The 14,191-nt window shown below is 40.6% G+C and overlaps 1 protein-coding gene across 3 annotated transcripts in view; it reads right to left on the bottom strand.

Moving 5' to 3' along the window:
• AGAP1 (ArfGAP with GTPase domain, ankyrin repeat and PH domain 1) overlaps positions 1 to 14,191 on the bottom strand; it is a 387,788-nt gene that overhangs the window by 139,962 nt on the left and 233,635 nt on the right. For all 3 annotated transcript variants that reach the window (XM_082314678.1, XM_082314680.1, XM_082314679.1), the window contains one exon: positions 1,315 to 1,419. In XM_082314678.1, coding sequence (XP_082170804.1) covers positions 1,315 to 1,419 — 105 coding nt within the window. The remainder of the gene's footprint in view (positions 1 to 1,314; positions 1,420 to 14,191) is intronic.

Raw genomic sequence — 14,191 nt, 5'->3', positions numbered from 1 at the left:
GTGAGGGTCACACCATGTTTTTTGTATTTTACCATTGCCTATACTACAGAGCAAGTGAAGGAGCTGGGAATCCTCTGGGAGTTTCAAGATCTGGAGTCTCCACATTGGCTCTGTCTTTTGAACCGCTCTGGCATGGAATGAACTCTGACAAATCTCACCTTTCCTCCTGCTGGCATGGCTGGGGCGGATGGCCTGGGCTAGTTCTGAGTCAGATCACTGTGTTCCTTCCACCCCCAAAACCGTACCTAGGATTGTGCTACACACACTGAGAGGGACAGACAGGATCCTTGAGCAGAGACAACGGTAGATGCCTTATGACACATATTTTAATAGGTATGCCATTTTCAAAAGGCTGCTCAAAATTACTTCTGAATAAACCATAACCACCGCACACTGACAAATACCAGAAAATTTCCTCACTCTTTACTACATCTAGGACACTTTTTCTTATAAAACGTTTCTCTTTTTTAATCCTGGCATCGACAACAAGTCCATAAAGCCTTAACCGTTTCAGCTGCCTCTTGGGATGCAAGGGAACCCCAGTCCCAGGGGATTCAAAGGAGCTTGACTGCACTGTCCTGGTTTTGGCTAGGATAGAGTTAAATCTCTTTCTTGTAGCTGGTATAGTGCTGTGTTTGGGATTTAGGATGAGAATAATGTTGATAACACAGGGATGTTTTAGTTATTGCTGAGCAGGGCTTACACACAGTCAAGGCCTTTTCTGCTCCTCACACCACCCCACCAGCGAGAAGGCTGGGGGTGCACAAGGAGTTGGGAGGGGACACGGCTGGGACAGCTGACCGCAGCTGACCAAAGGGCTATCCCATACCATATGACGTCATGCTCAGCATATAAACTAAGGGAAAGCTGTCTGGGGGTCCGCTGCTCAGGAGCTGGCTGGGCATCAGTCAGCGGGTGGTGAGCAACTGCAATATGCATTACTTATTTTGTATATTCTTTTATCATTATTAATAATTTCCCTTCCTTTTCTGTCCTATTAAATTGTCTGTATCTCAACCCACGAGTTTTACCTTTTTTTTCCCCGATTCTCCCTCCCAGCGCACTGCGGGGGGAGTGAACGAACAGCTGTGTGGTGTTTGGCTGCCTGCTGGGTTAAACCACAACACTGTACTCAGAGTTGCACCAGGGAATTTTATTTCAGATTATGCCTTTTTGAGAGGGAGGGGAATGAAGAGAAAGAAAGAAGTTCCTCCACCAAAGAGGGCTCATCAAAAACATGCCAGGATGAACTCGCTAACACTGCTTTATCAGAGCCTCATGTTGCTGAACATTCAGAGAGCACGGTATACTTACATGTAGACTAGGATGGTAGGTCAGCACACCGTTGTCGCACAACGTCACATATTTCTTCTTCCACTCTTTATTCAACGACTTGCCACTTCGCTTTAGCAGCATACCCTATTAGAGGAAAAAAGAAAAAAGATTAAACACCTTTTTGCCAACGTACAACTATTTAAGTCGCAGAAAGAGATAAATATAATTGCCAACATTTTTAGATATGCTCTCTCCTGCAAGTTACTCATTTTCCCCTGCTTCTCCCATGATGCACGTTTTCTCCATCAGCAGCTTCAGTGTCTGTAATTTAGGAGGAAAATCTCTAAGTGCGGCTTTCATAAAGCAAGTCACGTAAACAGAAAAGACTGTTATCAGCACTATCTTTGTCCAACGGGTAGACAAAATCCCTTTTGGACTGAATTCCATGCCTCAGGAAAGCACATTTTAATGTAACACAGAGTAAGGTTACCCATATGCACTCCTAGTTGATAAAGACACCACGCTCAGTGCATTTCCTAGCCCTCTAAAATGAATCATGAGCCTCAGGTTGAGTGAGGATCCTACTGTATGGCTTGTGCTCCCTTCAGCGTGTTCCTGGGGATTCCCTGGTGTCCATGCTCAGCCCCTCCACAAGCAGGGAAGAGCACATGTTTATGTTCTTATTCCCTTCGCAGTAAGGTGACACCGCAATGGAAACCCTCCTAGCTATTCATTCCAGCAAGGGAGACACCAATTCCAGGCAAGAGCAGCAAAATGGAAACAGGGCAAATACAAAGTTTTTCCAATAAACTCTGGATAATTTAATGAAAGAGGTGTGATCAGATAGGAAAGGAGGTGGGCAAGGTGACTCACCTTTCCACAAATCCTATTCAACATAAACATCAGTGATGAATGCTAACAATCAACAGCTGAGATAAAAAGTCATCATAGTGTTCAAATGGACAAGGACTACTACTGCATATTAACCTGTTCTCAGCTTAAAAATAGAAAGTCACTTAGAAAAGCAAAATATAACATGCTGTAGCACACTGAAGGTGGTAAATCAAGCCATGCTTTAGCAATGCACTTCCCTAGGAAATTTTAATTTCCAAAACCAAGGCAGAAGGCAGTTCCTAACGAATTCATACAATACTTTGGTTACTGAAAGTCTTACTGAAATGTCCTGGTGGAGATACTAGGTACAGTACCCACCACAGGGACTCAGTAGTTCCACAGATCAAGTTCTGATAAAAGCAGATACTTATATTCATTTCCTTAAATCATAACCAGGAATCTAAACCAATACAAACTTCAGTTCTCTAATCCCCATAAAATGAGTCTTCCATTCTCATTTTCTGTGGAACTTAAAAAAAAAATGGGAAAACAGAACATAGAAAGATGCACTACCAAGCATGGTGCTTCCAACTCCCACGGAGTTGTTTTGCTAAAGTAAGTTAAAACCTTGAAAGCAAGTTATGTTCTCTGTTTTTCCATGAAACCTGCAGCTTTATAAAGCAATCCCTGCAGACCCAATCCCAAAGCCACGAGGGGACAAGGGGCAGTTCTGCATGAGCAGAAGTCCTCCAGAGTTAGGCAAATTTTTTTTCTCCCTCCATTCCAGATAACTTTTGGCTGAAGTCCCTTGCCACAATCCACATGAACTAACAACTCTCCTTTTGCAACCACAGAGATGATCCCAGCAGAAAAGCGAAGTTCACAAACGCCTGTTCGTGGACACACACGTTGAATAAAACTTCAGAGAACAACCCTTCGTGATTCAAAGCAATCTGTGGATGGGACCATAAAGAAAAGCTTGTGCAGATGACTGAATTAGACAGCAGTACAAACTCCGAACTTTCTGACCGTCTGGGGGTCAGATTGCCTTTTTTTTTGTGCTGTTCCTTGCTACAACTCAAACTTTTACAAGAGAGAATGGGGTTTCTGAAATGCTTTCTTACAAAAGCTTCTGCGAGTGCGAGTCGCACATCCCAATTACCGTCTTCCAGTGGTTAGAGACGTTGTTTTCTTCTGTTAAAAAATGAAAGCTTATTTCTGCCTTTGACTTGTATGTTTGTCTATAGTAGGTGATCTGTCGCTTCACCTTTCCAATCTTTCATACCTCACCTGCAGCACGTTCGCTCGCATTTAGGGGGACCCAATTCTAGTTATCGCTGTGCTGTGGGGATCAAAAATTACTGTTCCCTGCACTGGTCTGTTCTTCAGACCTTTTAATGGGGAAAAAGCTGTAAGGATCACAACGGCGATTTCCGCCCACCCCCCCTTGCCTTTTTTTGAAGTTTTTAAGAAAGTAAAATATATGTTTTTCACACGTTTTTAGCTGTCCCTTTGCTATACAAAAAACATGTCACTAATTACGTAATTTTCAATTCATGGCAATTATAAAACCAATAAATAGTAAAAACACACTACTTTTAAGGGGTTTTACTACATAGAGGTTTTGCTACTATCTAGGTGTGAATTATGAAACTCTATTTTTGGATCTAAATGAAGAAAATGATCCGAATGGGGTTTCACCTTTCTTTTAAAGTGGAATTCTGTGCTTTCATGTTAAAAAAAATACTCACCAGTAAATACAGATGATGTACCTGTTTGTGCCTAACTAACAAAGCAGACTTCCCAATCCATTTTCTTTAGGCACTACCTTGGCAAAAAGAATAGATTTTCATATTATGTGAGAATTAAAAATATCTTCTAGTACCTGCAGAGGAAACTGCTCTGAATACAAGCAGCTAACTTAAAGTGTTATGAAGCAGAGAAGCCCATATAAACCACACTTTTTTTCCCCAAGGCCAGAGACCGCCACTTTGTCTGTGGTAATTACATAGAGTGGTCTGGAGAAATGCTCTTAGTATCGGGAGTTTAGATCAGTTATAAATGCACTTTAACATTAACTAAACTTAAAAAAAAATAAATGGCCCAGATATGACAAGAAATGTTACTTTAAAAAAAAGAAAAAGCCCTTCACTTCAGTCACATTATGTCTACATTTAAGTCACATCAGATACTCTGCCTAGGAAATTAGATACATGGGTTCCCACTGACCTTTGGTACCTCCGAGGCAATTTAGAGGTAGCTTGGGCACATCTCCAGTCACAGCCAAACAGGCCCCCATGTACACACAGCACATCGGAAAAATCACATTTAGTCTCCAAGCTATGCAGTAAGGGACTAAGTAAATCAACTTCTACTTCAAAATACTGATTTTTTTTTGTTGTTGTTGTTGAAATAATCTCTGCCTCAAATTATTATTAATTGGATAACATTATTTCTTCTAATTTGTATGAAATCTTTCATTGTTAGTCTTCCATCTGCTATCTTAGCCCTGCAGTTCGGCGTAGCTGACCCAGAGCCTCCAGATTCAACACTAAGAATTTAACACCTCCAATTCACTCAAAAACTGAGAAGAATTTCACACTTCAAATTAAATTTTTTTACCACCTTCCCTCCAAAATTGCAATTCTGCATCTGATGGAGAAACGCTTCTCCTACCAGCCTGCGCTAGCTTATACTTTTAATGAGCCACAGGAAAAAGACTTCAACCAGAGTGCATGAACTTCACTTCTCGGGTTTTGCTTGAGGAACTGCGTCACCGTACAAAGCAAACGGAGGAACCGTCTGTACGTACTGCGAGCTCTTTATTAGTAATGTGTATGCTACGTCTAGTCCCAGGAGGTCATTGCAAGCCAAAAGCAATGTTAAGTGTACAAGCTTTAAATAACTTACAAAGTTAATGTAATGAATGTAAGTGTTATCTGAAATCCATCACTCAGTGGCTTGCTGTAGCCTCAAGCTGTGATAAAACACCACTCATAAATTTATATTAAAACTCTGTTCAATAGCAATTATTTACCAACAAAGATTTATTGATTGCATTTGCTGTTAGAGACTGGGGCCCTAACTGAGTCAATCAGCTTACGTTGTTGAGCTTCAGGGCACCAGGAGAAGTTACAGACTGCCAGCAGGCTCTGCATCCCGATCATTACTGTGAGAGCAGGAGCAGCTAATGAAAAGCCGCCAGTGTAGGATTGATTGGACTTAAGGTAAAAAAAAAACACCCAACACCAGTCAAGGGACCACTACGCATAATATACACAGTTCATCTGAATACGCAGTAATCGGCTAAATCTCGCTGCGCCAGATGCCTTCTCGTGAGCTACATACCTTGCTTGCTTAAACAACGAATGAAGCCAAATGGTGAAACAATTATGAATTTGCTTTACGGAAACGTTGCAGGTTTTAAGCAGCAAACAATCAGCATTTAAAACAGTGACCTCTTGAAGTTGCTTAATACTGCATCGAAGATGCTGGTAGGTGAGCCGCCTTAATTTTTCAGACAGGCCAGACAGATCGTAGCAGAATAGACTTACATACTTCCCACAAATAAATGTCATCAAAATGCACACGAAGATCATCAAGAGATGTCTACAGCCACTGCTTGGCCCACAGAATTAATACCACGTGTGAAACAATATACTTTTCATGCCCTGTTGTGCTCCGTTTTAATTTTCCCACTTTCCCATGTATTTTGGATTTTCCAGGGGCCACAAGATACCAAGGGTTTCACAAACAGGACAACACCAGTGATCACAGCTTAACTGACTGCAGAGTTTTTTGCATTTGCTCCAGCTGTAGTACTTGAGTTGAGTTTTTTTGGGGTTTTTTTTGTTTGTTTGTTTTAATAGGATTTGGTACATTCGACTTTTCTTGGCATGCCAAGTAAAAATGGTAGAGCCCTTGAAGTCAGCAGAGCCAAGACTGGACCTTCTGGAATAGGAAATACGGTGCTTTGGTTTCTGTTTTCTTTCAGAGGCTCACACCACTGCCATGGCTGAGGTACTGGCATCATGCAAGCTTTTTTCTCTTCCCCTCCCTAATTTTTAGCCAACCCCATACTGTTACCCTGATGCTGTTTTGACAGAATGAAATATGTAATCTTGCACTTAATCATTAACAGCATAAATTCTTAATTTTCCACTCAGGTTTTTAGTTTTCCTAACTATGATTAGCAGCTAGCAGCGCTATGAATTTTCTACAGCTCTATCATTTGCATCCTGTTCAAAAAAGAACTCATGCTTGTCAGAAACACCCTCCCTTAAAAGACTGTAAAGGTCAGGATCACAAACTAACTGCTACATATGAATTCTGGTCAATAAAACATCCGCTTCCTTTAAATCTATTAACACGGTGAACAACTGCTGGTAAATCCTACAGGTTTGCATGACTAGCCAACTCTAGGTAGTCTGGCCTGCAGCACTGGGACTAGTCTAGCTTGTCCTAATAACACACAAGAGATTAATTCCTAGTTGATATTTTTTGCTTCCAGAATATTTAGCTGTAACAGGTTTTCTAGTCTTAAAGTCCATTCTTCCAGCGTATGGTAGACACCAGCTCAAACTACTTCACCTACAAACAATACTTGCATGCTACAGGAAGCTTATGGTAGTTGCTGCTCTCTCTTCAACAATTAATTTGAGCAGATACCAGAGTATGTAACTAATCCTCTAGGGAATAAATTGCTGAAGATGCCCAATGTATTTGGAATCCTTCCATACAAACGTAACTTGTTTTCTTGATTTCCCAAACTTTAGTCGCTTTTTCCCAGGAATTTAAGGGAATGCTGCTTGGTCTTTTGGTCAATTAGCTATGAAGCTGTTTAAGTTTTTACTGTTGGAAACCCGTAGCAAACATCTCTTATAGTAACCAGGCACTACTGGGGACCAACTGAACCACAAAACAAAGGCTACAAGAAAGTGGAATGCCTCTAAAGAGGCCTGAAAACAGGAGACCACAAATGTTCTCAAACTTCAGTATCTAATGATAACATTGCAAAAAAAAAAAAACCAACCCTAAAAGACCCCATATATTCTCACTGCAGTCAGGCACATAGGAAAAAAACCCCACACCTTCCTTGAAAACTGGCACTACAGCAGTAGCAGAGTTTTGCTACAGATTCAAAGATGCTTCCCCATTGGAGAAACTATTCAAATTTATGTTATACACCAGCTTTACGAGAAAATGAAATCAGAACATTGAACCCAATTCTCTTCTAACATTCCCTGAACACAAGGCAATAACTCAGCGCAGCAGGTAATTACACCATGAATGGTTACCTAATGCTGAGGCTGATCAGCCACTATTTCCATCTGGAGACAAAGAAAAGAGAGGCTCTAAGATCTGACTTGGAGCAAAAGATAATAGCTTTGCTAAAACTTGAAGGACAATCAACCTGCAACCCATTATTTTCCAATCTTTCTGCACACAAGCTACTAAAAAAAATTAGAAAGATTTACTAAAAAAAACCCCCAATGCTGATTAAGCAAGTCTTACAGTTCACTGTAGCACCGGCAATGAAGATTGCCACCTCCAACGAAGAACAGCTACCGAATTCCTGCAAGGAAGCTCAGAGCTAAAGACATGGTAAATGGGAAGAACAAACTTAGTGCTCACTGTTATTCCATTTTTATTTTTAATGATTACTCCCAACAATTCAGCCTCCAGATTTTGACCTTACCTGCCAACTGCGAGTAATGCACAAGTTTCTCTGATATGCAGCAAATAATTTTAAGGGAAGTTTTCACAACTCCACAGATTGCAGCTGCAGTTTTTTTAAAAGGTAGGCTATGTATTTCCAACATGACCATAGGAACCTATTAACCTTACTTATAAGCACGATATGGTTGAGAAGTGGTGAACTGCACCACACTTTGGGGTCTAGAGAACAGGAAGCCATCATCTGGCACATCACATTCACCCACCTAACGGGCAACTTAAGAGGCAAAAAGATGATCACGTAAGAGCAGTCACCCTGGTGTCCAAAGAAGAATTTGAATGGAAAGCTAAAGACCCAGCCCGGCTGCAGTATCCAGATGGAGCACTAAGCACATCGCTCTGGCAGAGCGTCGCAAGACCAAAGGTGCACCCGCCTGCACAACGGCCAGGAGAATACTCCAGACCCCCAAACAGGCACGTCAAAAGACAATGTGGTACACATAGTTGAACAACAGAGATGCTCAGCAAAGTAGGAGACTTCTTGAGTTCTCCTTCAACTGACAGCTTTGTGAAAGGGGCACTCTTTTGTTAGCCCTAGTTTATGATTATTTCTAAAATCAGACTTTATAAAATCAATAGCACATTGCATACTCTACAGTTATCTGTATGTCCCTTCTACAGAGTTGAATATTCAAGTGTGTTACAAAAGGCAATCACATATTTAAAGAAATGGCACATCTCTCGCTCTAAACCCAGTCTACCACTCTGAAGGAGGCACAGCACCTAGCAAGTCACAATATTTTTCTGCCTTACAGTGTTTTCTGCCTGTTGCCTTCCGAGGTTTGTTCCACTTACCCTGGACTGTTAAAAAAAAAAAAAAAAAAAAATCACAGCCCTTAATAATCTCAAGTAGTTGGTTTATTAACCCCTTGGCATTGGCAGTCGTGGTTTCCCTGACACCATCGTCAGCGCTAATGTGAAATGCACTGCGATGCAAATCATTATCTTAGTGTCGGAGAAAGCAGACGGCTGATGCCAAGGGGTCTAAGTCAGCAGTAGAGGAGCCGGCAGCGATCGGCTCCTTTTGAACTCTTACCTCTTGCTGCGGCTCCAGCATCACGCACTGTGCTCTATCTATGCTGGCCACAAATTAAGTTAGCATTCACGCCAACCAGCTTGGTGAAACACAGCTACTCTAGACTAAAATTAAAAGGAAAAACAATGTTGGGAAACTGATTCGGTGCAAGTCAACATGACTGCATGACATGGTTAATTTGGAAAAGGCTCTAAGAGAGGAAACATTTGCGGCGGTAGAAACTGCTGCAGGGTCAGGCATGAAAAAGAAGTAACAAAACATTTATTTCCCTTAAGAAACAAACTGAGTGTTGGGGGGCATGATATAAAAAAAGGAATTATCGTGCAGACATTACCACTTCTAGGCAGATGATATGGCTCTTGTTATCGTAGCGCTCCATTCCCTGAACCCTGAAATTCTCTTTATCATATTTTATATAAAGTAGGAATTGGGGGGTGTGTGTGCGTGTGTTCATGGGAGAAAGGCCATGAAAAGCTTAAAACCCAATTTTAACTTTCTATCCTGATACTATAGTGTTTCCATAGAAACATCAGGAAGACCACTTAAGAGCAGCTTTTTTTTGTAGCCATGTTTGGCACCATACCCCTCCCCCGGACAACCTATTATTTCACAAATGGATGCTTTTTGCAGCTTGTTCTGTGCAGGCTCCGATGAAGGGGGGAAAGAAAAAGAATACTGGATCTTTAACCAGTTCCCTTGTGGCCCCCTCCCTTTTTTGTTGGTAATATTTCTGTCATTCTGCCAGGGTATATGGTACAAAGGGTTACACTTTAATTGAGCTGTCAGCATCTCCAACAATCCTATAAAACTCCGATTATGCACGGCGGGGTTAGTGACACACTTGTTATTGTGGATGCCCTATTTGCTAAACCCGAGCCCCCCCCTCACAGGTCACATAACCCACGCGACCTTCCTGTCATTAGCCGCGTCTATTCCTACCTCACTGCTGTGAAAATCACACAAGCGAAGGCTTCAAAGCCCTTGCCAGGACTGAATTCGACCAGGAGCTAATCACCCACAAATCCAGCTCAAATGGCAATAATTGGCTAAACTGCTCACCTCTCCAGAGCTCAGCAGTAATTTGGGATAATAAAGAAAAGAATTATTCAGCTAACTGCCCTGAAATGTATGCTTTGTGACCGACACACTTCACATTTTAATAATGATGGACACAAAATCCAATTTAATACAGCATCTACTGAATAACAAAACCAAGAACACTGGCAGAAAAAAAAAAGTGTGTGTTTCTTTTTTTTTTTTTTTTTTTTAAACTGTGTTCCATATTATTGTGCAGAAAGGATTCACACTTTATGTTGTGAAATTTTGGGACCAAAAAAGGTCTCCATGAACAACCCTCAGAAACTCTGCACCATAATAGGATTTTTAAAAAAATGTTTTATTTGTTAATCAAAAGGAGTGTCCTGCATTAAAAAATAATTTCACTGAACAGTTATACCTCTGGTCCTTAAACCTGTGTAGGGGTAAGATAAGAAATGTCTTTTTTTTCTTCTACAATAGAAGGGTACCTTCTTCGTTATTTTAGTTAACAGTATTTCCTGATTGCCTCATTTTTCTTTACTTTTACACCTTGTCCTCTGGTCACAGAATCGTTGGCATCAATGATGCCACTACATACGCTTGCTGGATAGGTAGCGACACTCCCTGGACTGCTTCACGATGTGACCAGCCTCCCAGGACGCATTGAACTAGTTCAACACTGCAAAGATGGTCCATCACTCTTCCTTCCACCCACCCCATTCTTCTTCCTCAAATCTCTCCTAAGACCAAGAAAAAAAGAAAAAAATATATATACATGTGTGTGTATACACACATAGAAACAATAATTGCATGCTCTGACTTGTCATACTGTTTATATACCTCAGATGTCCAACTCACTCAGAGAATAGGAATGAGGATGACTTTCATCATGAAGATCTCTTTCAGAGATGCAGTTAATGTATGTTGGGCAACTAGTATCCTCTCTTCGCTATAGCAGAAAAAAAGAATAAGGAACCTAATGAGAAAATATTCCTTCACCCTCTTTAACTGACTCACCTTACCTGCTAAGGGAAATTGTACATATTGAATTAGCACCTTCCAGACATAGAGCTTCTTCAGAGTTATTGAAACATTACAAAATGTACCCATAACTCTCAAACTCAGTGAGTGAAATGTCTCTCCGCACCAGGCACATTTTCTTGCTGGCCTAGCACCAAGAGGTACGTACAGATGGATTTGGAGGGAAGATGTGTCAATGTCCCTGCATGCCAACTGCCAAGAAGATCCAACATCAAGAGGCAGCAACTGTTCTTAGTTCAGAGAGGGATCACAAGTGCTACGTCTGTCTCAAGAAATTAGTTTAGAAATGCTTTATACCTCACTTATTTAAGGCATTCACATACCTGCAGTTTTATAAGTTAACAGAAGGTGAGTCAGAAAGAGCAGTCACACGAGCAGATATGTTAACGAGCAAAAAGGGGTTACCCATTAAAATGGTTCAGTAAAACATGACACAACTGGGTTTAAGCCAGATCCTATTTCCTAAAGATCACATAATCATGTTTCATGTTCTTGAAAGAGCTGCAGAAAATGGGAAAACCCATTTAGTCATAACCATATTTCTTGTACTACCTGATCATTACAACAAGGATCACTTTGGAGAGGATACTTTAATATAGTTGTAACATAAATATATGCTTTGTTTTCCTTAGAATGCACTCTCTGGTACAGTTTTTTTATGTTTTGTGAAGAGAGTAAAAATGTAGACACTGCCCTACTGCACACCAAGATGGTGTCCAAGCTGGTTACATGGAGACCACCATGCTGTTCCAAGAGGACATGAGGAAGAGCAAAGCCACCATCTTGTGACATCCGAGATGTAATATATACCCTGAAGACCACAGCCCATTCTGGACACAATGAACTGCCAACTGTAGCCTACATTCAAGCGAACGCATTGAAGCAGTTGTACTCTTAATTTCATCTTAAAAAAGAGGAAAATATTCAGATAAATGTAGAACATGCCTGGACACAAACAGGTAACTGTATAAAGAGACAGCTATGACCACATCCCTTTGCTATGTGCTTGACATCTGAGTAGATACTGAGCCAAACAAACTGTTTATAAAAAATGACGATGTATTTACTAGAGGCAGCAGAGATAGGTCTTTTTAAATAATCCTTTTCAGAACATACACAATTGTCTTTTTTTCTTGCAATCAAATGACTTCTGATTGTGCTGATGAATCAATCTGTACTTTATCATCTGAAAACAAAATCGCTATATATGAAATATATAAAAATGTGTAGCTATTCACCCAAAAACCTTCTAGCACTGGTCAAGACCATGACTTGAGTTGCACTGTTGGGTGCTTTGAGAGAAGAAATGCATTTCACCAGGTGTAAAATTTCCCTCAAAAAACCCCAACACAACACCTTAGATGACTTCTGCCGACCAGGAGACGACAGAAAACAAGGGTCTGTGGGTTTTCACCTTTCGTCAAAGACCAGCTCAACATCCAGTGGAGAAGCAATTCCAGTTCCCAGAAGCAACCCGTAGCACCAGCAGGGTCAGTGAAGGAAAACGGACACCTCTCTTCAGCACAAACTTGTAATCAACGTTTGTGAAGCCTCTTCACTTGCTTAATCTATGCTATATATTTGAAGACGCTTCTATATCAAGGTACCTCCACATCTACAATGCCTCCCTGAACCCCAGTGGAACCCTATCCAAGGCCATTTCCAGGGATTTAAGGGTACAATGTAAAGACAACTTTCAAATACAGGTTTATTACACTGTGTTCTTAAATTGTTACTGCAAAAAGGCAAAGCTACTGCTGTTATTAACAGAAGTAATCAATTTTTACTGTGATAAGTGTTATAGAAATTACAATTAACAAAATATGAGAGACATTGCTAGTGTCAGTCATTTGGAAGAACTTTTCTGAGAAATTATAAATCAATGCTTTTGACAAGGTTATTATTAGGATTCCTGAAGTAATAACCTAAGACAACACAAAATTTATTTAATATGCCTCAAACCGGTAATTCTGAGGAAAAAAGCTAGTTTTGTTTGGGCATGTTTTGCCTTATATACAGCATACACTCCTCCTCTCCCCCACTTATCAAGCTTAGCATTAATCAGTGCAACTTCAAAATAAAGGATTCTGCATATTGTGTCAGCAAGTTAAAATTGTAATATTGTTTTAATGTTAAAATCACTCCAGATACAATACTTCCTATGTAGTATATTTCATGGCTCATTTGCTTCAACAGATATTAAGCTTCAGTCAACAATTAACTACTGACACCTTTTTTTAATTTTTTAAACCAAGAAGATTTAGCAGAAAAGCTAAGCCACAACTTGGATTTATTAGATGGATGCTAATTCAATGTCACCAGTTTATTTTCTTTCTATAAAGTATCCTCTCTTGAGAACGATAGGGTCACTTAATCTACATTTCAGCTGAATTGAAATTCACATTTGAGCCACGCAGCACATATTTTAGTCAAAAAAATTGCTGTAAGTGCATCAGTTTAAAAGACCATTTAAACCGTAAATTGTTTTTCACTTACGATATAAGATCATTCCCAAACATAACCATCCAAGTGAATGTTTAAATGCTGTTTTGTATACAGCACTTGCTCTGTTTATACTGATAGGAAAATAGTGCGTCAGAAGATATCAGCATCTAGAGCCATTTGCTGGTTTTCTGCAACGAACCCATTGGCACTCTCTTACACTTCAGCCTGGGTTTACCTGCAGTTTCATGGTGCTATTGCTTCAACGCCTGGACACAAGACGAACCATCTCACTTCCTGCTTTCTGAATCAAAGGACATTTTTATTGTCATAACAGCGAAAATAAGGTGTCGACGGAAGACTTCATCCTTCCTCTCTGCTCACTCAGAGGCACATTACAGCGCACTTGTGATGTAAACCCAGCCCATCACACAGATGTAAACCCAAGCCATATTCTGCATTTCACAAGGCATTTCTGTCCATCAGAAGCCTTAAGAATCAGGAAGCAGATGATAAATTTTTGGATCACTGGCTTGCACCCAAATGATGTCAGAAAAGGCACGTTATGTGACACTAGCAAGGGTGGTCTGGCCCACAAGCCCAGAAGAGTATAATTAACACAAGATATTGTAACGAAGGTGGCAGTGACTGAATTCTCTTGGAAGTGTCTGCACCTAGAAATGGCTGATATATAAGGTGGTGGCAAAGTGTGATGCTCCAGAAAGAGCATCCCATTAATAAAAGCACACGACTAGACCACAGCCTGCTTTAGGCACTTCTGGTAGGCAT

This window comes from Platalea leucorodia (genome assembly GCF_965183815.1).
Source record: "Platalea leucorodia genome assembly, chromosome: 5".
Taxonomy (NCBI): Eukaryota; Metazoa; Chordata; class Aves; order Pelecaniformes; family Threskiornithidae; genus Platalea; species Platalea leucorodia.
Note: the sequence above shows the minus strand (reverse complement) of the source record. Positions and strands in the feature narration are given on the sequence as shown.